This window comes from Sturnira hondurensis, unplaced genomic scaffold, assembly GCF_014824575.4.
Source record: "Sturnira hondurensis isolate 20B ecotype Veracruz unplaced genomic scaffold, ASM1482457v3 Scaffold0010128, whole genome shotgun sequence".
Taxonomy (NCBI): Eukaryota; Metazoa; Chordata; class Mammalia; order Chiroptera; family Phyllostomidae; genus Sturnira; species Sturnira hondurensis.
In genome coordinates, this window is record NW_028082759.1 from 37,763,312 (window position 1) to 37,789,567 (window position 26,256).

Sequence of the window (26,256 nt, forward strand, 5' to 3'; positions counted from 1 at the left end):
TCCTTTGCAAATCCCAATGTAATCAATACGTTTCATTTAAAAAATACCATTATGAACTCTTAGGCGCTCATGTACTTTAATATGTTTCTGTCCACTCTTGATTATTCTTCCTGATCCTCAGATTTTCCTATGTTAGACCAGTGGGAGTCCTTATAAGTTGGCTCCTATGTCCTTTTGATGTAATCTCAGTAGTCTTCAATAACTTCTTTGTCTTCTTTGATACTTTGTCTCTGGGGTAGGATATTCTAGGCTCATCTTGTACATTTATTGCCCCACACCTGGAATCAGCTATTTCCCTTCCTTACCTTTTAGGCAGGAAACTATTGGTGCCTCCCACCTTCAACATGGTAGATCTCAGAATGTTTTTGCTTCCATGACACAACAATTACGCAGTTAGAGATTCTAAAGATGCACCGGAAGGAACTGGATCCTTGGTGGTTACCTTCTCCTTTTCCTTTTTCTCTTCCCAGCCCATGGCTGAAAGGTTGCTAATAAGAGCACTGAAGGGTGGTAAAAGCACTAAGATCATCACCCTGAGCGGGAAGAAGTTGACTAAGATGCCCTGCGCATTAGAAAAGCTGCCAGGACTGAGGACTCTACACCTTCAGAATAATCTAATCTCCAAAGTGTGCTCAGAGGTGCACAACTTGACTCAGGTGAGGAATAGCATATCTTTTGGGAATGAGAATGCAGAACAGGAGAGAAAAGAGGTGAGAGAACAATAAGGCTTTGATCTGTGGAGATTTAGCTTCTTGAAGACTTACTGTGGAGCTTTGTCACAAAGACATGGGGAGGCTGGCCCCCTCAGGGGATTCCATGTGTTGGGGGAAGAACGTGTTTCAACTTCCTCCAGTTCTCCTTGACCCACATCTGGCATCAGAGGGTTACGTCTCTGCCACAAAAACAAAGACTTGTCTTTTGTCTTCTGGAAAGGCCTGAGAGTCTGGGTTTGAGGACTCCCAGGTTCTGTTCACCCTGAGGACTACTCTGAAGCTTTTGCATATGGAAAAAAGAGGCATTTCTGGCACAGGAAAGGGGATCCTTTTCGGTTTCCAGCAGCAGGCTGAAGTTTGCAATGAAGGGTTGGCAGGAAATGGGAAGGAGGGGCAGCCATTTCTTCTGAAGTTGTCTTAAATCAGTTAAATTCGTTATTAAAAGTAGAGTACAATTTATTTAAATAAATTCTTTCAGGACAGCTGGGTTTGGAAGATGCATGTGGCATTGTATTGAACTGTGGTCTTAAAGATGTCACAGGTTTTTTTTTAAAGGCATTTATAAGGATTAGCAGAGTGAGCCATAGTGCTGCCAGTCCCCGTATACCTTGGCCACACACCAGGTAATTAGAAAAATGTAAAACCTTATTATGTTTCTCATTACTTTGATTCAGTTATTTTTGTTAAATAGTTTGTGGGACTGGGTGCTCTATTGTGTACTATGTAGGTATAGTAAATGGGAGTATTTACTGTCCTTAAGCAATTTAAAGATTAATATTTCAAATACCAGCTCAAACATATTTATACATGTTATCAGAAAATCATCTAATAGCTTGTTCCAAGATGGTATCATCAAGCCACTGTTTAGTTCAGAGGACTTCCAGCTTGTTTTTTGATACTTGCAAAAAATTTGTTATCCAAGTTAGTCATGGTTATTATTTTTAAAATCACACAAATAATTAAAAGATATAATAAATAGCGAAGAATTTTCTAGTGGTAATTAGCAGCTACAATTACAGAGTAATTACATGTTAGAAAAGTAGCCTGGACCATGATCTAGGTGTACTTTATGATAGATTGAATTAAAGGTACAGTTACTGAGAATGAGTTGATGGCTAGAATTTAAAAAAAAACACATAACCCATTAGAAGGAAGTGAACTGAGCAGTTTGGAGCTGACTGAACTTTATAGAGACTTAATTTTGAAAAAAAAAATCATGTGGAAGTATAATGAGTATTCCACAGCTGAACCATTAGTTTACAGAAATGTTCTAAGCAGGCAGCATTCAACTAATGTTTCCTGAGCAGCTATTATATTCCAGACACTGTTCTTTGGATGCCAGATAAACCACATAGAGATCCCAACATTACAAAACTTCCAAATAATTGTAGAGGTAAAAAGAAAAAAATATGTATACATATATATATACTAGAATCAGTGTAATACAAAGCAGATGGTAATCAGCCATAGACAGTGCCTTGCAAGCACAAGAGGATAGCTTCATGGAGAAGGTGCTACATTGCTAGGGAGGAGCAATTAACACAGAAATCTGTTACAACAATTGGAAAGCCAAGGTATAGTAATAGTGTGGTGGAAACAGAATCCTGAAACACATTCATCACTACAGGAATAAACAAACAAAACTTTTCAGCAAAATTAACAAATTAATATAAAGGCTTTATAGTAAACATTTCTCTCTTTCAAAAGTGGCTGTGGATGTAGAAATCTTCAAAATCATTAGAAAACAAATGGTTTTCTCATGCAGAATTAGAAAACAAATGACTTTAAGTTAGAAAGCCAGGTAGAAGCGTCAACACACACATATACGAAGGACCTACTGCACTTGCAGCTTCTGCTGGGTCTAAAAGGTTATGGTTGGCATTTCATAGTATCTACTGTTTGCCAGGTGCTTCATTATACTGTCTCTGATCCTTAAAACAGCTGTGAGAAGCAGGTGCTACTGACCCCGTTCTAAAACCAGAAAAGGCTGGGTTACTGGGTTGGAGCATCATCCCATGTGTGCGCACACACACTCAGGGTGCAGGTTCAGTCCTGGTCAGGGAGCGTGTGGGAGGCAGTCGATTGGTGTTTCTCCACCATATGGAGGTTTCTCTTTCTCAATCTCTCTCCCTCTCTCCCCTCTCCCCCTTCCTCTCTCTCTAAAACATCAATTAACGTGTGCTTGGGTGTTCATTAGAGTAAGTTGTCTGTGACCCCTTACCTCGTACACTACCTGGCAGATGGTCTAAGAAACATATGCTATGCCTTCTGCACAATGCTGACTAATGACTATGTAAACCAATAGAACAACTATATTTAAAATGAGAATTGTATGTATTGCATACAAGAAAATTTTATTGTATGTTATATGAATGTATTATGTGTATATATGTCCTTATATGTGATCATTCTGAGCAATAGTAAATTCTTCTTAAAAATAGGCAGCATGTTACTGTAGATAGTGTGGTATAGAAGTTAGGAGTATAGACTATAGAGTGAAGCTACATTATTTCACTATTAATTGTTGCCTGGACCCCAGATCTCTTTTCTGTACAATGAATGTACAGTGAATGTACAGGCTGGCTCACTGTTAATTTGCCAGCCTGCAAATCAAAGGGTCACTGGTTCGATTCCCAGTCAGGGCACATGCCTTTGAGTTGTGGGCCAGGTCCCCAGCTGGGGGCACTCAAGAGGCACTACACACTGATGTTTCTTTCCCTCTCTTTCTCCCTCCCTTCCCCTATCTCTCGAAATAAATAAATACGTTTTTTAAAAAAATATTATGTAAATTTTAGTGCCCTGGTACCTCAGTACTCATTCTTTTTTTTAAAGATTTTATTTATTTATCCCTATAGGGGAAGGGAAGGAGAGAAATATCAATGTATGGTTGCCTCTCATGAGTCCCCTGCTGGGAACTGGCCTGCAGCCCAGGCATGTGCCCTGACTGGGAATCGAACCGCAACTGTGTGGTTCGCAGGCCCGTGCTCAATGCACTGAGCTACACCAGCCAGGGCGTCCGTACTCATTCTTAATTTATTCTGGAATTCATGAAAAGTGCCAAAACTGAGAAGTACAGAACGATGAACATTTCCTCTTGCGGGGTGGAATCATAACACACAAGTTCTAGCAAGTGAGATGAGTCCCCAGCAAGCGCCGAGTGCTGGGACATTTTTTTTCTTGTCAGAATGAGACAAGTACAAGGTTTAACAAGTTCTGAAGCCAATGAATACCAAGGTAGGACTGTATTATCGTTAACAAATCAGTCAGTACTTTTTTCCCCCTCAAACTTCTTCTCTCCTGCTTATACAAAGACTGCTACACATGAAAGCTAGATGTCATAATCCAAAGGCATCAGTGGACACTGAGATGCTTATCTTATACCCAAGGTGTAAGAACAATCACATGTATCTCCTACAAGGCAGGCAAAGATTGGATATAACTTAGAGGCATGCGTGGGTCAATGTAATTAAATGCATTTAGGAAGAGTTGGCTTAGAGGGTCACTAGGGCAAGAATACAAAGATGCAGAAAAGGCTTCAGGAAGGATAGAAATATTTAGGAATTTTGAGTGAAAAAATTCCTCATCAACTGATAATTTGGGCAGCTGTTTATATACAATCTAGCAGGATTGAAAAAAGGGAATTTAAATGATAGTACATTCCATTCTTTGTATTTTTTCACCTATGTAATACCATAAATAAACAATAATGATTCCTAGTATCAGAGTGATTGCGAATGGGATAAAACTAAAATATTGAATCTAAAAGGAGTTTGAGAACAGGATTTGTTGACTATTGATTGGGGTGGAGAGAAAGAAGCTGGGTGATTTCAAAGGTGGCTACCACCGCATTACAAGCATGGTGAGTACATTAACCAAAGTGTGGATAGGAAAAACAGAACCCATTGACAATGGGTTTCTCCATTGACTTTGTCCAGGTTTAGACTTTGGATTTAAAGTGACAGAAAACTGTACTTGAAAAATAATTAAATAAATTTAAAAAAATAAAAAAGTGACAACATCACATATACTTGAGCTGTCTTTTGAGCTGAAACCAAAAAGATACAATTTTTGTAGGGATAGCTGCATTTAAGTTAAGAAAATAATTTCATTACATAAGTCCAGATGTGGCTTATGGTCTTGACTATTGATTTAGCAGCTTCGTCGCAGATAAAATTAATTATGCACCAACAATGGGCCCTGCTGACTAGAGTGCACGCCAGGATCAGCTGCATTAATGTAAATGTAGTGATCTGCCGGAGGAAAATTCTGTGGCCCCGCCAGCGTCTGCGCTATGAGATCACATTCCCTGTCTCACACGAGGTGTCATGCTTTCAGGGACAGGTACTTGTAAAAATGAGAGAATGACTAGGACGGTGAGGGGTCTTAATAGTATGTCCTGAGACAATTGGTTAAGGAAGAATGGAACAAATTTGGGGGAATATAACAGCAATCTTCAGAATTTTAAGAGGTCGTTACATGGGAGAAAGGAGGGGGGATAAGACTGTTTTTTATGGCTGCTGTGGGAAGAATTGGGTAGAAGTTTCAGAGAACCTAAACTTAAAAAAATAAAAATTCCTAGCAAGATAGAAAAGCTTCCCATTACTCTGTCATGAGGAACATACATGATGCCCATTTCTGTTTTATATGGTGTCCTAGGTAACTTATAAAAGTTCATCTGGATTATAAGACACTATAATTCTCTGGGTCACGGGGCCATGAGAAACCATTTAGTAGCGATGGTGTCTTTCAATCTATGGCAATATGCCCATTGCAAGGAACAAAATTTACATGCTGAAAAATACCAGCAGAACTTTATTCTGTATATAATTGTTGAAGTAATGTTAGTTTTAAATTTACCAAATGGTTGTCTCTTATTTGACTAAGGTCTTTCCTCAGGGACTGCCCATAACCACAGAGAGTTACTGATGAAATGGTGTAGGTGCTGTTCCTGGATGCTCGCAATTTCTGAAACCCCTGTGAGCAACACACCATTTAGTAGCCTTCCAAGGCATCCCGACGTCTCAGTTCAAACACCACCTTGTCAGAGAGGTGTTCCCTTCTGACACAGTCTAGCCCTGAGTTACTTTCCATTCCTTGATCCTATTTTCTTTCCTGTATATGCAGCACTTGGCACTAACAGAAATTATTTGTGTGCTTTTTTGTTGTCTGTCTCATTTTTCAACGTATAAATACTACAAGAAAGGGAATTTTGTGTGTCCTTTTTACTGTAGTATTCAGAATAGTACCAGACACATAGTAGACATATGAAGAAGGGACCCCCCAAAATTGAAATTATCTTCTAGAGGGTGGGCCCCTGGTAGTACAGACTCCCCCCGCTGGGTGGCTGTCCTGGGAACCCATCTGTGTCAGTGTACCAGCTGGTGTTGTTGTGAGAGGCTGCATTCAGCCTCAGGGAGGTTTTTTTAAAGACTCTTTGAATCTGTTTATCTATTTCATGATGAGTGATTTAAAAGTGCACCTGCCCACACAGCATTCAGTGGTCAGTAGTTTTTGACCAAAAATGGCGTGAGCCCCGTGCCCCATGCTCCTATTCACCTGATCTTGCCCCAAGTGACTTTTTTTGTTTCCCTGGCTGAAAAATGTCCTCCAATGGGAACATTTTGCCGATGTGGAGGAGGTGACACAGCAACAACCATGGCAGAGGCACTAAAAGGCATCAAAATCGACCAGTTCGAAACTGTTTGGAGCAGTGGAAAAAAACATCTCCATAGGTGCATTGCATCAAATGGAGAGTACTGTGAAGGTGCCTGAAGTTTAGACATGTCAGGATAAACACACAAGTTTTATAAATAAATCTCAGTGTTTGGGGGATCCCCTATTATATTTTATGTAATATTTTTATATAAAATATTATTGAGTTATTGAAACTTTTAGATGGGGTCTTGAGGTATTTTTCAAAGGAGAATTTTTCACTTCCTGCCATGGTGTCTGTGGACCTTTCTGTATAATTTCCGTAATCCAGGCTGAAGCTCTGACATATTTGTCATGGTGACAGAGTATAACCACCTGGTCTTTAAGATACTTTTATAGATCTCAAGGTCATCAATGAATCTTTTTAGTTATCCTATTCTATCAAGAATAATCCCAGTTTCATGTACTTCATTTTAGCTTTAACTTTGAAATCCTTTACATTCTAAAAAGAGATTATCGTTGAAACTGCTTCATCTTTTACATGTCATATTCTCGGTCGTAGGGCTCAGAATTCCACGTGGTAGCCTTTTCTAAGGCCTGCCTGAGTGAGGTTGGTAGGGTACATGAATGGCTCGCATGAGCTGGACAGCAGTTTGACCGTTTTATCTAAGGTGTCGCATGGTGTGCTGGAGTGTGATATTGTTATGTTACAGAAGTACATGCTTATGACTTTGTAATATTTTATAATAAAAAGGGGCATTATTTGTGACAGACCTACATGCATATATGTGTGTGTGCCCATGAGTATTTTTAATCCCTTCACCTTCTTTCATCCAGCCTCCCAATGCTCCTCCCCTCTGGCAGCTGTCAGTCTGTTCCATGTGTCCATGCCTCTGTTTCCATTTTGTTTGTCAGTTCATTTTGTTCATTAGATTCCATATATAAGTGAGATCCTATGGTAATGGTATTTCTCTGACTGGCTTATTTCACTTAGCGTAATAATCTCCAGGTCCATCCATGCTGTCAAAAAAAGGTAAGATATCCTTCTTTTTCACAACTGAGTAGTATTTGTGTAAATGCACCACAGCTTCTTATCCACTCATCTACTGATCGACACTGGGCTGTTTCCAGATCTTGGCTACTGTAAATAATTACTGTAAATAATGCTACAATAGACATAGGGCTGCATATATACTTTCAAATTAGTGGTTTTTTTGAAATATGTTCCCAGAAGTGGGATTGCTGGGTCATCAGACAGTTCCATTGTTAATTTTTTGAAAGAGATTGGCACAGCGACTGATTACCAAAGTTGCTGCACCAGTCTGCATTCCCACCAACAGTGCACTAAGGTTTCCTTTTCTCCGCATTCTCGCCAGCACTTGTTGGCTGATTTATTGGCGATAGCTGTTCTGACAGCTGTTAGGTGATCGCTCATTGTGGTTTTCATTTGCATCTCTCTGATGATCAGTGACATTAAGCACCTTTTCATATGTTTATTGGCCCTCCGTATGTCCTCTTTGGAGAAGTGTCTATTCGGATCCTTCGCCCATTTTTTAATTGGGTTGTTTGTCTTCTTGGTGTTAAATTTTTTAAGTTCTTTATATGCTTTGGAAATCAACCTCTTGTCAGATGTATAATTGGAAAATACATTTCCCCATTCAGTAGGTTGTCTTTTCATTTTGTTAATGGTTTTTTTGCTGTGCAAAAGCTTTTTAATTTGATGTGGTTTCATTTGTTTATTTTCCTTTGTTTTCCTAGCCTAAGGAAATGCATTGGCAAAAATATTGCTATGAGAAATGTCTAAGATTTTACTGCCTATATTTTCTTTTAAAATTGTTTCTTTTATGGCTTACGTTGAAGTCTTTAATCCATTTTGAGTTTATTTTTCTGTATGGTGTAATTTAGTGGTCTAGTTTTATTTTTTCTTCTTTTTTTAACCATTCATTCTTTCATTCATTCATCCATCCATTTTGTTTTCGCTCCCTCACTGCTACTGTGTAAGTGCTTTTCAGGTAAATGTATCTTACATGTCTTATTCACCTCTTTACATTCAACACTTAGAACTAACTAGTGGCTCATAGTAGTCACACAATGCATATTTGTAAATGAATATTGAGTCACCTGCTTCCTTAGAGATGATTATATGGGCAGTTTAGACTGCATTTTTTCCATCATTTATTTGTGGATATATTTGTAAGCCTTAAAAATTAAATAAAACACCCATTTATAGTCAACCTTATTTATATCTTGCGATTTTCTTTGACATACTGTGATATCAAATTACTGTATTATCTTGTATCCGGGGCATGTCCTTAGATTCTGTAAAACACAATGACAAAAATAAAACTCACACATGAGTACTGAGGGCATAGAATATGAAACGAGTATTATATAGTCTGTGCCCTCAAAAATACCTGGAAAGCATGGATGGTGTGGGAAATTACAAGTGATATTTCCGGTTGTCTATTTACTTTAAAAAATACATATTGCCATTAACAAAACTGACAAAAATAAAAAACTGGCAACAACTTAAAATTACATATGGCCATCTTTTTGTTGGAGACAATTCATGGATCTCTCCTGCTTCCACGCATCTGGTAAGAAGTACTGACTGCCTTTATTCTGGACTCGCTCTCCCAGGATATTTATGAAGCAGAGAGCCTTGGGAATTAGAGATGGTGTTTTGCTGTGGGGCAAAGGGCAGCCACGGATGGTTAATGCTCACTGTAGAAGAGTTCCTTAACTCATGTTTTCTTTTCTGTAATACAACCCACTGCACATCCGTGCATTGCTGGTACAAAAATAGCAATGATCTGGGCACTGCTGTTTCTGTGGATAACAAATTGTCCTTTGCCTCTTTCCCAGGGGTCTCATGCTTTCTACCATCATCTACAAAATGGTGGCAAGTTAACTGTTATTTTGCAAGTTGGGTAAAATCTCAGAGCAGGTGAAATGTCTCCCGACCTTTTTGTGTTCCTCACCAGTAGCACAGCAATTTTGTTGACCTCCTAGCACTGGCAAAGTGCTACAGATTTTTTTTTACTAAATTTAGGCAAAAGAATGAAATCTACCTCCTTTTTGGAAAAGACTTCACTGTGGTAGGCAAATAATGGCTCTCCAAAGATGCCCACATCCAAAGCCCCTTAATCTGTGAATATGTTAGGATCCCACATCTTAAGCCCCTTAATCTGTGAACATGTTAGGTTCCATGTCTCAGGGGAATCAAGCGTGCAGATGCAACTAAAGTTAATAGTTAGCTGACCTTGAGATGGAGAGATTGTTCTGGATTATCTGGGTGAGCCAGTTGTTATTATGAGAGTCTTAAACGTGGCCGAGAACATCAGGGTGATGTGATTTGAGGAAGAGTCTCCCAGGTGTTGCTGGCTCTGAAGATGAAAGGCTGAGCTAGGCCCACGGCAGCGGGAAGCCTCTGTGACCTGGACAAGGCAAAGAATTCTTGTCCCCTCAGGAGATATGGCCCTGCTGGCACCTTGGTTTTAGGTCAGTGAGACCCATTTCTGATATCTGATCTCCAGAGCTGAAGATAATAAATTTGTGTCGTTTTAAGCCATGAAATGCATGGTAATTTGTTACCACAGGCAAAAGGAAATGAGTACAGTCACAAACTCTGGATTAAGTGTTGTCATAAGAATAGCTGCATGAATATAAACATGACTTGAAGATATTGCAAGTTCGATTTCAGATTACGTGATAAAAATTGCGATAAAGCAAATTGTAATCTCTTTGCTATTGGAAGGTCTTGTCTTCAACTTGTAAAAAGCACACCGCCTGTGAAGTACAGTAAAACAAGATAAATTTTAACTTCACCTTTACAAAAGAATAAGGCTTCCAAGGTATATGGTTCTTTGTTTTGGGGCAATGGTAAATTTTGGAGGAAAGCATGTATGGAAGTAAAACCTTTCCCATGAATTCTCTGGGCAAGGAATTTCATTGTAGATAAATCTATGTCTGCTTTATATTAATTTAAATCATTAACAGACATCCACACCAAATACCACTTGGTATTTACATATAAATGTAATTGCTGACATTTTTTCTGAATAATTTTTCTTGTGTTATATAAACTTATTTATTTGTCAAAGCTACCATGTTTCCTTTTACCTTTTAATGGTAAAATTCTGGAGTATGAAGTTGGTAGTGAAATCTGAATGGTAAATTATGTTTTGGAGTAAAAAAAAAAGACCGTGTATCTCAGAAGGTACATTTTGGTTTCAAATACCCTCCCAAAAAATATCATGTTTTAGAGAACAATCCTGTATCACGGATTTATCAGAGGATCCACGAGGCTCTTTCTGGCCCTCTTACACGCAACACTCCCTACCTCTAACCAGTGCATCGTTGGTAGGACAGGTGCGTAGGGGCAGATCTCCCTGCCCCACCTACCATGCCTTGTCAGTAGTTTCTCGTGAATTTTGTGGTCACACAGAGTGATGTTAAAGCCCCCCTCCCTTCCTCTGACTCTATACATGTAGTAGAGAAGTCTTGGTTGTCTAAATGAAAAGGCTCCTTTGGGAATGAGATAACATGGGGGCCTCAGATTTTTGGCTATATATCTGATTTCAGGACATCAACACCTTTGTTGGTTTTTAAATCGTTCTGAGTCTATGGGTCACATGTTAGGACACTCTTGAATTGCTGAAGTGAGTTATAAATGAGTCATTAATTGTGTTTTTGAATATTCTTGGAATGGTTTGTAATACAACTTTAGTGATGTACTTTAACTGAAAATTAAATTGTTCTTTAATTAACATAAGGTGTTTGAACATGATGAGCTCAAATGAACTTTATAAAGATCATTTTAGGCACATCTGAAAAATTCATATGATCATGTTGAAGTGTGAGGTCATATGGATCACAGCAAAGGGGCCTAATTATTTTCTGTTTTTATCCTTTGAAGGTAGATAATGTATGAGTCCATTAAATCTCTATATGTTTGCAGCTGACAACACTAAACCTGGGAAACAACCTTTTAGAAGAAGTTCCAGAAGAGATGAAGTACCTTCCCTCCCTGAAGAAGCTCCATTTGTTTGGAAATAGAATTAATAGATTTGCACCTGGAGCATGTGGTAAGTTAGTCGAAGAAAAGCAATATTATAGTATCAAACTTAATCCCGTCATTATGTTTAACAATTTGGAACTAAAGTGAGAAAGAAATTGTACATGATTTTCTTTTTTTTTTTTGGAGATATTTACACACTACTCAGGAATTTGGGGGACTTTTTTCAACTATTGTATTACACATTTCTTTACATGCAGACTTAAGAAGCTGAGTGAGCATTAGTATCGGTGGATTTTCCCCCTTTCAGAATCAGTGTACACTCAGGCTCTTGAACCTGTGGGCTCTTCCTTCCTGCCAGGATGAAAACTAGTTGAAGATCAAATCAACAAAATCTTTCCACAGCTTTCCTTTTTCTTTGCGCTTTTTATTCTATCTCAGATACTAAGTCACAATCTTTGCTCAAGATTTAGCTTTAAATTAATTTGTGGAGAATTTTAAAGAAAGGATAGGACATCCAATTAGTGGCATTCTTTTTGTGTGTTTCCTTTAGACGTATATTTTTTTGCCATTCAATATGAAACTCTACCCATTTAATATAGGTGGAGTGGGTTTAAGGACAGAACATATGACAAAGAAATTCAGGTGAATTTTATAGCTCTATTAACTCATGTAAGGCACTTCATCACTCTGTCTTTGTCCCCAGTAGTAAAACTAAAGATATATTATACAGTTTACAAGGTGCTGTGAACTTTTGAGACTTGGGTACTATATATAATCATTGTCATAATCAAACAGCCTTCATTAAGGGTATTATTGCATGGGGCACTAAATTAAGGGTATATTTGGCAAACAGCACCAAGAGACTCTGGTACCATCTCTTTAAGGTACTTTTCAGTCATAGATCATGTATCTTGGAGAAATAGTTTTACTCAAAAAATGTGACAAACACTTATCGATGCTTATGCACATTACAGACACAAAGCCATAGATTGAACATTCAACTATATTTTACTTAGGAAGAAAAAGTTTACCTAAGAAAAAATTCAGGGCATGGAAACAAGTAGACAATATTATTTTATGAACTATACTGAGAGAACACATTTCAGTAAAATTTGATACATATAAATGGTATTAAGCAACCTAATTAGTTCTAATTTAGATTTCTATAAATTTTTTTGTTGCCCTTAAATGTAAGGTTTATAAACTATGTGTCATCTGTGTACAGTGATCCTGAAGGTCTTTAGTTTCTGTACATCTTAGTTTGGAGCTGTTAAAATTAGAAAATCTCATGTGATTGACATAAACTATGTTCTGTGTTAGGTCACGATTGTCCAGCTGCAGAAACAGTTTGGTGTCAGGGAGTTGAGCACTGCCCAGCAGGTATTACATAGCCCTGTGTATGTGTCTCCGGCCCCTGACCAGAGCAGACTGAACCAGGGTTAGATATGTGTCCTGAGCTGAGTCAGTCATATACTCTTTGTTGGGAGTTATGATAAAATCTAAAACAGTTTAATTCGTTTGAGCTAATCACATGAACTAAGACAGCGGTTATACACTGGTGGCCCAGGGGCTGAATCTGGTTCACAAATAAGTTAGTTCTGTTTTGTCTACTTTCTTTTAAATCCTTACCTGAAGATAAGTTTATTAATTTTGAGAGAGAGATCAATTGGAGTAAGAAACCCTGATCAATTGCTTTCCATACACACCCCAGCTGGGTATCAAAGCTGCAAGCTGGGTATGTGCCCTGACTGGGGATTGAACCCTCAACATTTAGGTATATGGGACGACGTGCCAACAACCAATTGAGCCACCCAACCAGCACTGTTTGTCTGCTTTTTTTAAAGTTTGACTTTAGTGCCAAGATTTGCAGATTAAGAGAATTCATATAAAAATCTGGATTCCTGGCTGTTTTTGTCTGTTTTTTTTTTTTTTAAAAGAAAGGTTAGGCACCACTGGATTCACACTACCATATGACGGCACTTGCTAGGAGCTGGCTGAGTTGCTGCTTCCTGTTGGACAAGACATGTGCTCTCCAGCTCAGCACGCTTGGGCCAGGTACACTCCCATGAGGCCCACTACTGTGTTCTGAGTCGTCTTCTTGATTCCTGCAGGCATTTCAGTTTGAGAACTGTTTAATCCGGTCTGCAAATGTTTGAAAGCAGGAGTTGTAGGAGGGATATGAACACATGGATAATTAGAGAAAATCTATTCAAAAGAGAAGGAATTGGAGAGGGAGAGAGACCATGAATATGAAGCTGAGAGAAGCTGTAATGAGAAATGAAACTATGTCTCGCATTCTCTGTGCTGCAGAGATTCTCCGAGAGTATATAATCTACAGGCTTTGAGGAGCTCAGGGTGGGGAAGACAATTAGCCTGGAGAATGGCCCAGAGCATGGCCTGGGTCTCCTTGGACATCACAATCTGGAATAGTGGTTCAGAAGTATCTGAAGCCCTGGAGACCTAAGCATGAGCATTTTTGTGTCTACCAAGAGTGGTCATATACAAAACCAATACATATATCAGCCTATAATTACATAACATCTACCTATATTATTTGTTTATATAGTGAAATATATTTGTATTAATATGGCTTCTGGCCAGCACCACTGCTGTGGTCAGAGGGCCTGGTGTGCGCGGCGGTGGGGCAGTGAGTCTGTGCAGCCCATGTCCTGGTTCATGGCAGAGTCTAAAGAGAAGCCCAATGGGAAGAAGCCTGATACAGAGAAGAAGGTGTATCTGGAGCAGGAATACACCAAGTCCGAAATCACCAACTTCAAGTTCAAGCAGCTAGTGGTGCTGCCCTGGGAGACTGAGATTGCAATGAGCCACAGCATTTCTCCACCTGGTCATTCTGCAGTACAGCACCATCTCAGAACTCTGCACAGGAGAGGTGTGCTAGATGCTGGCCGCATGCAATACCTAGCACTAGCACAGGGGAAGATCAAGTGCACAATCCCCAAGTACACTGGCTTAGTCTTGAGCTCCATGCAGAAGCTGGTGACCAATGAGGACATGTTCTCTATGAAATACGATAAAGAATTCCCCAGCTCCTTTGAGTCTCTTGTGAAGATCTGCAAGTACCTGTTCCCAGTCTCGGTGCAAATCTACTCATCCCACTCCAGGGGGAGCCTGGCTCTGGAGCTGCAGACACTCAAACACACTCATGCGGTCCATCCTCATCACCAGGGAGTCCATCCTGCTCAGCTCTTAAGAGACTGCCATTGTGGACAGTGTCATAGAGGTGCCGTGTGGAGCAGGGCACAGGGCACAGAACCAGGGGCAGGAGAGGTGAGCCTCGAGAAGGGACAGGTGTGCACACATGCAGGGAGATGGTGCCATGGGTGCCCACATTGGTTTGCCTGGGCGCTCGCGCTGGGCCCGTCAGATGCTGGTGGGCATGGGGCATTTGATTTCCCACTGTAGGTTTAGTTGGGATGGATGGCACCAGTAAAGAGCCTTTGGACGTCATTCATTTGCTCAGTACATGTTTATGGTACTGCCGTTCAGAGTTGTTTTTCTTAAAGTCTGTGTTCTGGTGCCCTTTGCAGTACCTTTGTTCCACTTTGTGGTAGCTTGGCTGCACCTTTTGTCCCCAGGCACCATGTTGCAGCATTGTAACTTTATGATAAATTCAGCTCTTTTGTGTAAGCTAGTTTTAAAGGTTATTGGTTATCGGTGACCCAGAGAGCCTTGGCTAAGGCCAAAAATCAGAAAGAAAACAAAGTTAACAGAAAAGAGGCTAAAAATTATTTTCAAGTGTACAGCTAAAGTGACTAAAATTATTTTCTGACAGATGGTTTACAAAATTTGATTCTGCTTAATCTGAATAATAATCAACTCACATGGATTCCTGAAGAAATCAGCAGGTAATCTTGTTCATAGTGAGACTTAGTGAACCCCCCTCCCCCAAATCCTCCAGCCCTCTGAAGCCATCTGAAAACCTATGCCCAGCCTCAAGCCCTAGTGGGATTTGAACATATAGCAAAGAGGCACCTAAAGGACCAAGGCAAGCTGCTAATTTTAAGCAGATGTTTCCTTACGCAGCATGGCGTGGCAAAGTCGGGGGTTGGAAACATAAAGTTCTAAAGTTGATTGTGTTATTGATCTCCCAAGTCTGTGGTTCTTGGAGCTTGTTCCACTACAGAATCGGTGATATTAAAATTTTATGTCATATGAGTATTGCAAGTCATTCTCAGCTTGGTAGGAAAGGTACTATACAAGCAAAGGATTTAAGATCAAGATGTCATTTTCATTTTTAAAAATCCCACGTTTTATTATCATTAACAGCAACAACAACAAAAAATGTCGTTTCTCCTTCCTGCACATCTGCGCAGATGGGCTGCCTTCACGGCGCCTTTCTGGGGCCGACTGATGGCCTCGTGCTTCCGCAGGCAGGCCACCGGCTTGGGCTTTGCTTCCCGCAGATAGAGAGAAAACCTTCCTCGAGTTTACTTTGGAGACTCTTTACTGCTGTTGAGCAGACACAGACATATTACAGAGTTGAGAGCATCCAGATATTTCAAAGAGGACACAAAGCTATGAACAGCCTTCAACAAAGGGTTTTCTGTAGCATCTAAAGTCTATTCTATTTTCCTGCCACCACTAATGTATGTAAAAAAAATAAATAAAGTCTATTCTAATTCACTTATCCATATCGCTAGCAAATGTATTGTTTCACAGACAGATTTTTACAAAAAAAGTAGAATTTGAAGTCAGAGCCACTAGAAAAAAAATTTGAAGCAAATTAATTTTTTAAGATGAGGAATATTTATAGCAACGAAAATACCAATAATTGTCTGCTTGCTTTTTCACTTATTCAATTGATTGATGTATTGGTATAATAAAAATAGGACACCTTGGAAGACCTAGTGAACTACATTCAGGTTCATATATTTGTGTAACTGGCCACTAGCCTTATGACTTGGAGTGAGTAATTTAACTATCCTATACCATAGCTTTCTCAACTCTAAAGGAAGAATTTTGAGTAGGTGAACTTCCAAATCTTTGCAGCTATGTTATAATTTCACAATTTACTATGCTCTGTTTGGAGTACAAAATAAAATACTAAAGGAACTGTATAAATCTATGGTGCTATGTTAGAAAAGTGAATAAAAGCCTTCACTGGAAAAAGTAGGATTAGAAAATGTATAGGTCTGAGCCATTTTACAGATAACTCTGGATTGTCTGTATTCCAGCTGTGCCTTAGATGTAAGCTGCATGGTTAGCTTCCCATGAGTGATTCCATTTTCTGATCTTAGGCAAGTTTCTTCACCTTCCTCTACCTTGGTATTTTCATTTGCAAAATGAAGACTATAATGATGCCTATTTCACAGGGCTGTTTTGATGGTTAAATATGATAACCCATCCCCAACATTCAGGGTTGAGCCTGGGAACATAGTAAATGATCAAAGGATGTTAGCTGTTAGTATTATTAGTTATTTTTATTCTTTTTGTATCCCCAAATTCAAATGTCAATTTTTCAAAAATGTTTGTGGCATACCTCAGGTATCATGTCTGTAATTATAGACTCAGATTTTCTTAATGTTTTCTCCTGGTCCAATGGCATTTTCTATCCTCATTTTACGACTTATGTAATCTGCTTTGGACCATGGCGTATGAATAAGGCAGAATTTGTGTTTGATCCATCTTTGCATCTTCCACAGGGACTAAGTGATTCTCACAAATATTTGGTACAAGATATGTAATCTGTAACTATACTTATATCTACACCCATGTAGTAAATTTGTGCATGTGTGAATATATATGTATAAGTATATGTATATATCCTACTTTGTTCAATCTATATACATCCTACTTTGTAAAAAATATATGTGTGTATATATGTATATGTACACACATATACATGTATGTGTATACACACACACACACACACATATATATGCACACACATATATCCTACTATGTTCCCTGGCTTCCTCTTTAATATAGTGAATATATACTCACAAATAATAAAAATAAGATTTTCTTTCTTTAAAATCTAGGTTTTGATTATTTAAAATACTTTTTTTTAAAGATTTTATTTATTTATTTATCTTTAGATGGGAAGGAGAGAGGGAGAGAAACATCAATGTATGGTTGCCTTTTGTGCGTCCCCTGCTGGGAGTTGGCTTGCAGAGAACTGGACTACAACCCAGGCATGTGCCCTGACTGGGAATCGAACCGTGATCTTCTGGTTCGCAGGCCTGTGCTCAATCCACTGAGCTACACCAGCCAGGGCTTAAAATACTTTTAATGTAAGCCATATGAATATAAAATACCTTCAGAAGTTTGATTACAACTTTTTTATGTTCCAATGATTCACCATAGTTGTGAACACTGGACTGAAATAAGGCTCAGATGAGCTGCACGAACCAGGTCTGCACAGTAGCTTTTCTTATTTTTGTGAGTTTTGTTCCTATGCTTTATTTTTTAGATTAAAAAATCTGACATATTTGAGTATAAATCGTAACCAGCTAGCCAGTATTCCTAGAGAACTTTGTTTTCTTAAGAACCTTTCTGAACTTCAACTTAACCACAATCAGCTCATTTGCATACCTGAAGAAATTAAGTTCATGAAGATGCTCCAGAAGCTTTTTGTAGTCCAGAACAGCATTGAAGTTTTGCCAGAGGTAAGCGAAACAGGCAACAGAATTTTATTTTGTTGGGGAACAGCTCTCATCCCAACCCAGTTGGGAAGGGTTATAGAATGGACTTGGGTATCTGAGTACAGACCAGCATGTGCTTTCCCTGTGATTAGATGTAGTCAGTTCCCAAGTTCCTGTGACAAGGGAGAGTTGTAGTTTGGTTTATTTCACTTAGCTAGGGCTGCCAGGTTTAGTAAACACAAATACAGGCTAGCTCACTTCAATTTGAATTTAAGTTAACTAATGAATAATTTTCCAGTATAAGTATGTTCCAAATACTAATATGGGTCATAACTTATGTTAAAAAATATTCTTTATTTGAAATTTAAATTTAAGTGAACCTACTATATGTTATCTGGCAACCCTATATACTGTGTAAGTATAAATGCATATTGGTTTTGGAATTTGTGCTAGATGTCTCTCATTTTTCTTCATATCCACCTTTTATCCTTTTTCAACCTATTTTGCCTCTGAGAGACTCACCTATATTGGCATCACTGAGCTCCTGTGTCCTCTGGCTTGTTCTTGGACATGGCCAATGAGAGGCACTAGCATGATATAAAAGGATGGGAGAAGAGTGAGTATCAAATGGTATTCCCCCAGTACCCCACCTGATGGGGTGCGGTGAGTTTCCTGCACACCTTTTTGGAAAACCATAGCTAATGTCAGGTGATCCTCATATGGACCATTACCACTGGCTCCCTTGGCCTACGGTGTTAACACACACGCACACACACATACACACACACACACACACACACACACACACACACACACACACCCCTCTTTCTGCTGTTGCTAGCTTTTGGGAACTTTGTGGGATTAAGGAACTATGTTTTGAGGCTTAGGTTTTTCTAAACACTGTCAAGCTTTTATAAGTAGTGATTTTACTAAATCTCCTCAAATTTCCCAGTTAGAGAGTAGTGTTTCCTGTTAGGTACCTGTCAATGGGTTTACCTTGATTCCTTATGCAAGTTAGAATTAATTTGGTAGGAGGGAATGCATGTCATACAATAAATTGAGAGACATAAAAGCAGATCAATTCCTGATATTTCATTTTTCTTACAACAGAATATTCTCTTTAAAAATTTTGTGCATAGTACAATGCAATATATGAAAATATACTAATATATAGATATATTTCAAATATTTTATTCTTAAATTCTTAAAAAATCCTAATTTCTATAAGCAAGAAAAAATGTCTTTAAATTATGGAACAAATCTATTAAAAGTATAACTCCTTTATTTGAGGGAAAAGTTTTAATAGCATAAATATGGTCATCATCTTGTTTTTCAGTGTTTATTACAACTTTATGATGTAGCTCTTTTTATTATACCCATTTTAGAATAAGAAACAGAGATTATGTGACTTGAACACAATTTGCAAAGGTCGGAGAAGGTACTCAGATACATTCTCTTATAACTTAAAAGGAATTTTTCTACAATTTATATACCCCCAAAAGTTTAGACTTCAAAAAATTTGAATGCTAATAAGCCCTGCCCTGAATTATTATGTAAAGAACGCGTATGATTATCTATGTCCTGGTGCATTTAATATGATTCAGTTTATCATTTTTTGTTTGCATTATAAATAATAAAGCATCACAGAAAATATTCATTTGTTCTGGTAATGACAAAATTATGTGATTTTTCTGGTCATTATAAATTATGAATATGTCTGCACATGTATGTGGGTATATACATCCATCCAGGCACACTGGACTTGTAGCTAGATAGAAACCCTAACAGATTTTTCTTTATAAGGAAGGGTTTCTGTGAGTGCAGTGCTAAGCAAAAGGGAGATAAGAAATAAACATTGTAGAATTGTCAATAGAGACAACTTTCTAAGATTTTGTCTGTTTCTCAAAGATTCTATTTTAATGATAGTAATGTCTACCAACTGCTCACTCTGTATCGAGCCCTTTAGTAAGCACTTAGTAACTTATTTAACTCATTCAACAAATCATCGAAATAGGAGTTTCAATGAGCAATTTCATGTTACACATGGAGAATTGAAGTACAAAGAGACTGAGATATTTAACCAAAGTTACACAGTAAGTGTCAGAGGTGAGATGTGAACCTTCAAATAGCCCAACTCTTGGCCACCATGATATGTTGCCTTTGTATGGTCAGAGGAAATGGAAAACTCAAAGAATCTAGCAATCCAGTGTATAGTGATCTCCTTGGGGAGAATGTACTGAAGAATTGATCAGGTAATTAGGAAAGATGGTCAACAGCATCTAGTTCAGATTTAGAAGAAATATTTATTATTCTATATACTTTATAGATTTTTAAGAATCTCTCTCTTTTGTTTTCTTACACAGGGATTTTGTGATCTTATAAACCTAAGAGTCCTAAATATAGCTGGAAACATTATTCGGATATTTCCACAAGGAGTAAGTAGAATCAACTTCTATTATAATTGAAAAATAATTTTGTTTATGCTACTGGGATTAAGAAAATGTGGACAGCCAGTATAACCTATAATAACTGGAATCTTGAATTATATAAATGACTCAACTATTTTTTTTCCTAGAATTTCAAAACTTTTTCTTTCCCATTTCTTCCTTTGTGTTTTGCGTCTGCTGAACTTGTTTGAACTAAGCAAACTCGACTATCATAAACACTTTAATGTGTTTGTTATGGTTGGTGTTTTTGTTATTGTATACTGCTTTTGGTCACCTCAGAGTTTTTGAAAATATTGTTTTCCAGAGTATACGTTTTTATCCCTTTTAAATAATCCAGAGGTGACATTTGTCTTAGTTGCTTTTGAGGCATAAACAATGAAAAATGCACCTTTTTTCCATTTGGAAATGAATTTTGACTTTGCTGAGAAGCAGGTGATCTGGACAAATTCTATCTTTTTTTTATTTGATTCTTATTCAAGTACAGTTTTCTGTTTTATATTCCCTGCCCTGCCCCCCTCCCAGTGCTCCCAATTCTATCTTTTGAGAAAGAAGTGGCAGTTTTTCATCACATTTTTATATCCTAGTGAGTGCTTCTACATGCAAGGTAATAAGTAGAGGCCCATCAGCCCAGAAGGTATTCAATAAGTAGTTGTTGGTCCATTGGTTACTTTTTCTGATGTATCAACTCCAAATTGAGATTTTAGTCTTTATTTGACCCTTAGTCCTTTGCATGTGGTTTTCCAATTCTCCCAGCACTATTATTGAAGAGGCTTCTTTTTCTCCTTTGTATGTTTTGGCTTTTTTTCTGTCAAAAATCAGTTGTCAATATATATATGGGCTTACTTCTGGGCTCTCAATTCTGTCCCATTGGTCTATGTGTCTGTTTTTCTGATATACCATTCTGATTCAATTATTGTAGCTTTGTAGTGCAATTTAAAGTCAGGAAGTGTGACACCTTTGGTTTATATTTTCTCCTCAAGATTGCTTTGGCAATTCAGAGTCTTTTGTATTTCTGTACAAATTTGATTAACTTTTTACTGATTTCTGTTTTTAATAATTTGAATATTTAATTCCACTCTCTCTTATTACATAGGGCTTCTGCTAAAAAATCTGATGATAATCTAATGGTATTTCTTTTGCTGATTACTATTTTCTTTCCCTGGCTGCCTTAAGAATTCTTCTTTGTGTTAATTTTTCAGTTTCAACATAATATGCCTTTTGTGAATGCTGTTTTTGGATTGAGATCATTAGGTGTCCTGTTAGCTTCTTGGATTTGAGAATCCAGATTTTTCCATGGGTTTGGAAAGTGCTTGTTGATTATTTGTTTAAGTTTTAGTTCCTTTTTAATTTTAGAAATAAATAAAATTATAGAAACCATTTAATACTTTTTTTGCCTTGGATTCTAAGAAGTTCATAACAAAATAAATTACAGTTTAGCATTATCTTATTCTGTATATTTCAACTCTAGTTTTTTGACCTTAATTTATAGTTTTCAATTATAAACCACCTAATGTTCTTGGAAGATAATTTAGATTGTATTAAAATACAAACCGAAATGAAAATGAAAACCTAAGCTCTCACTGAGAAGGTATTCCAAAGACTCCCAAAGCTTTCTGTATAAAATTGCAGAATGTTTCAGAACATTTTATTTGTAATCAGCAGTGATGGTAGCAGGAAGGAAGATCAAATTTCTCATTATTAGTATTTCTGTTAGATGAGCATCAATAAATTGATAGGAAACTGCCTGCTATTCTATACATTGATCTGTCTCTTAATTTCTCCTTCTAGTGCCCATGTACAGAAAATAATACTGTAGTGTACAGAGAAGGCATAATGGTTAGATAGGTATAAGTATTGGTGACATTAAGGGCAGAAGTTTCTAGAAGATATTAAGGGGAAAAATCAATTCGGTGTGAAGAAGGCAACTACCCAGAAGTTTCAGGGAACTAGGCCCAGAAAATAATATATTTACTTGTTAGGACCAATCAGTTTTTCTTTAGGAGATTATGGCAAATACTTACATGGACTAGAGTTCTATGATTAGAAGCAGAACCAACAAGGATAGGCAAAAGCCACGTAAGAGGGGTACTCTTTGGTCTGATACACTCAAGATTGTTAGTGTTTCATGTACCTAGGTCATAGATGCTTGCTGGAAACAATAGTATGCCAAGGGGACTATGTAAAAGTTATATGAAAATGAACAATTCTAACTAATTCTTTGAAAAGTGTGTGGTTGGTTTTGTGGTAAGCACTTTCAGAGTATCATCTTATTTAGTCCTCATTATAGGTCTATTTGCTAGGTACAATTACTGTTTGCAATCTACAGATGAGAAAACTGAGGAGTGGGGGAAAGATGAAGATACCTTGCTCAACATTATATATTAGAGTGAAAATGTCAACCTAGATCACTTCAAAACCAAGTCAAACTTAGTTACTAGTAGTACTTTTAGGAATAAACCATGCCTGATTATTGTGTATTGTTTCTGACTGTTTGTGACGATTGTTGTTCTTTGAATTATTGTGGAGGCCTTGGTCAAGTTTAAGTACCCGGGGAAAAGCCTGATCTCTGAACCTTCTTCCCCCTGCTGGGTAGCCTCCTGTGCTCCTATGGGTTCTTGCTTACTTTAGAATAGTGAGGTCAGGCTTCCTGGAAATGTGGTTTTAGAAGTAAAAATCACAGGTTTATTTGAGAGGAGTCGAGATTAGTAGTTGACTTTGAAAGTTGACAGTAGGTGGCATTGAGGAAAGCTTGAGTGTGTCACTGTGGGGAGACTAAGCTCTCTGATACCATAGTTCTTTGTTTTAGAATACAGAAGTTTGCTTACTTTCACTTTCTTATGCTTGCAGCTAGGGAGTTGGTGCTAATCTATTAAAATAATTTGATGCCTAGATTTTCCCAGGTGTTTAGTCCTGAGACTTCTTCCATGCAAATGTCTCCCAGGAATGACAGCGGCATCAGGTCATTCACACAACTCTGATAAACACGTGTAGTCAAAAGTAATCCATTTCTATGTAATATTGGTTGCATTGATATTTCTTTCTTTTTTTTTCATTAATGGAAGAAACATGATGGGTGAAAACAGCAGACAGGTCTGGAGTCAGACAAACTTGGGCTTGAATTCTGGCTCTGACACTTACATTTGATTTCTTATGATTCTTGCAGATAACAGCCCATTGCAAGAGATCACTGAATTGGCCATAGAAGAAGACAGGTTTTTCTTGGTGGAATTACAAGTTAGCTTTCCAAGGGAAATGTGGTGAGTCAAATTTTGGTAATGACTTCCTTTTTAGGTTGTAATAGAATGAGGAGAGGCTAGTGTGTGATCTTCACTGGAGGCAGCATTATGTAATAAAAGACAGGAACTTTTGTGCAATGTATTTGAATTCCGGCTTTGCAACTTCCTAGTTGTGTGACTATGGAGAGGTTTCCCAGAGCCTTGAACTTAGTTCTTTTATCTAAAAAAATGGATGTTAATACAATGATGCTGGCTGCTGTCATAATTGAACTAGTAAATATAAATCACCAGAAACATAGCTAGTGCTTTATACATTATGTTAGCCCTTTATACATTATGTTAGGCCCATTTCCGTCTCTCACCATCAGAGACTGTTTCCACACCCCGTACACACTACGACAGTGGTGTGGGACCGCCACCGTAATAGCGAGGCTGAGAAAAGTTGTGCTAGAAGATGTAATGATTGCTTCCTCTCCAACTTCTTTCCCTAAGTTATTTCTTGCATACCTGGGACACCCTGGGGTAATCTGACCCCGACTATGAAAGAATAAATGGCGAGGAAATAATAAATGGAAAAGAACCTTTAAATGCCTGAGGAGTATTGTTGGAGAACTAATTAATATTATCATTTTTTTAACTTTATGGCAGGAAGAGTAATTATGGTTCATATCTTTGGATGAAAGATATACTCTGAAAACCAAAAACACATAACATAAAATGAACATGTGGCTATGTGTAACTTTAGAGTGGAAGAGGCTACTGTATGAAATTATTTTATATCACTCCCATCTAATTTTTATGCAGGTAAAAATTTTATTTACTGCTTTAAAGCACAGCTTCTGCTGAACGTCCCCTGGGGAGTAACACATAGTCAGTCCAGTACTGACCTCATATAAAAAGAACAAAGGAACTTATGCTTTCTCTAAGTAAGCTGAGCACTGCCAAAGAAGCACTTTCTCTTTTTCGTTTTTATTGAGTTTATTGGGGTGACGTTGGTTAGTTATATAGGTTTCACATGTACAGTTGTATACTACACTATCTGTATATTGTGTTGCGTGTTCACCAGCCCAAGTCAAGTCCCCTTCCATCACCATTTACCGCCACCCCCTCCACCTTTACCATCTGGTAATCACTGTACTGTTTGTGTCTGTGAGGTGTTTTGGATCCCTTTAACTTTTTCACCCAGGCCCACACCCACCCTCCCTTCTGACAGCAGTCAGCCTGTTCTCTATGAGTCTGTTTTTAATTTGTTTGTTAGTTTATTTTTTTCACTTGCCACATGAGTGAAATTATATAGCACTTGTCTTTCTCTGACTGGCTTATTTTGCTTAGCCAAATTGTGTCCAGGTCCATCCATACTGTTGCAAATGGTAAGATTTCCTTCTTTTTTATGATCTAGTAGTATTCCATTGTGTAAATGCACCCCAGCTTTTTTAGCCACTCGTACGTATACTGATGGGCACTTGGGATGCTTTGAAATTTTGGCTATTGGAAATAACTCTGCAATGAATGTGGGGGTGCATATATTCTTTCAGATTAGTGTGTCAGGTTTCTTTTGATGTATTGCCAAAAGTGGAATTGCTGGGTCACAAGGCAGATTCATTTTTAATCTTTGGAGGTAACTCCATACTGCTTTCCACAGTGGCTGCAGCAATCTGCATTCCTACCAACAGTGTATAAAGGTTTGCTTTTTAAATAAAACTTTTAAAATTAAAATTGTCCCACTATTTCCTCATTTCTTCTCCCTTACCCCATTCTCCTTCATTCAGTTCCCACTCTGTTGTCCTTTACCATGAGTCCTTTATACATGTTCCTTGACTAGACACTTTCTCTTATTTCCCCCATTTTTCCTCTCCCCCTTCCCTTCTGGACACCATCAGTTTGTTCCACTTTTATCCACATCCTTGTTTGTTGATTTATTGATGATGGACATTCTGACATGTGTGAGGCGATATCTCATTGTGGTTTTAATTTGTATTTCTCTCAAGATTAGTAACATTGAGTATATTTCATATGTCTATTGACCATCTGTATGTCCTCTTTTAAGTGTCTATTCAGATCTTTCACACATTTTCTAAATTGGGTTGTTTGTTTTTTGCTTTTAAATTTTGTATATTCTTTATTAATTTTGGATTTTAATCCTGAATCATATGTATCATTGGTGAATATGTTCACCCATTCAGTTGGTTGTGTTTTCATGTTTTCTTTTGTTGTGCAAAAACATTTTAGTGCGATGTAGTCCCATTTGTTTTTCTGTTGTTTCACTTGCTTGAAGAGATATATTAGAAAAAAGTATTGCTATGAGAAATGTTTGAGATATTACTATCTATATTTTTTTCTAGGATTTTTATGGTTTTGAATCTTACACTTCAGTCTTTAATACATTTTCAGTTTATTCTTGTGTATGGTGTAAGAAGATGGTCTACTTTCATTTTTTGAACATATCTCTCCAGTTTTTCCAACACCATTTATTGAGTAGATTATTTTACTTTATTGTATTTTTATCTCCGTTGTTGAATATTAATTGACCATAACAGTGTGGGTTTATTTCTGAACTCTCGCTTCTGTTCCATTGATCTATAT

General features: G+C 37.7%; 1 protein-coding gene and 1 pseudogene across 1 annotated transcript in view; both read left to right on the forward strand.

Annotated features, from left to right (window-relative positions):
• Positions 1-278: 278 nt before the first annotated feature.
• LRRC69 (leucine rich repeat containing 69) overlaps positions 279-26,256 on the forward strand; it is a 53,745-nt gene continuing 27,767 nt past the window's right edge. The window contains exons 1-5 of the mRNA XM_037058710.1: positions 279-656; positions 11,326-11,452; positions 15,179-15,251; positions 17,819-18,014; positions 20,354-20,425. Coding sequence (XP_036914605.1) covers positions 474-656; positions 11,326-11,452; positions 15,179-15,251; positions 17,819-18,014; positions 20,354-20,425 — 651 coding nt within the window. The 5' untranslated portion in view covers positions 279-473. The remainder of the gene's footprint in view (positions 657-11,325; positions 11,453-15,178; positions 15,252-17,818; positions 18,015-20,353; positions 20,426-26,256) is intronic.
• Positions 14,050-14,596, forward strand: LOC118995302 (MOB kinase activator 2-like; annotated as a pseudogene).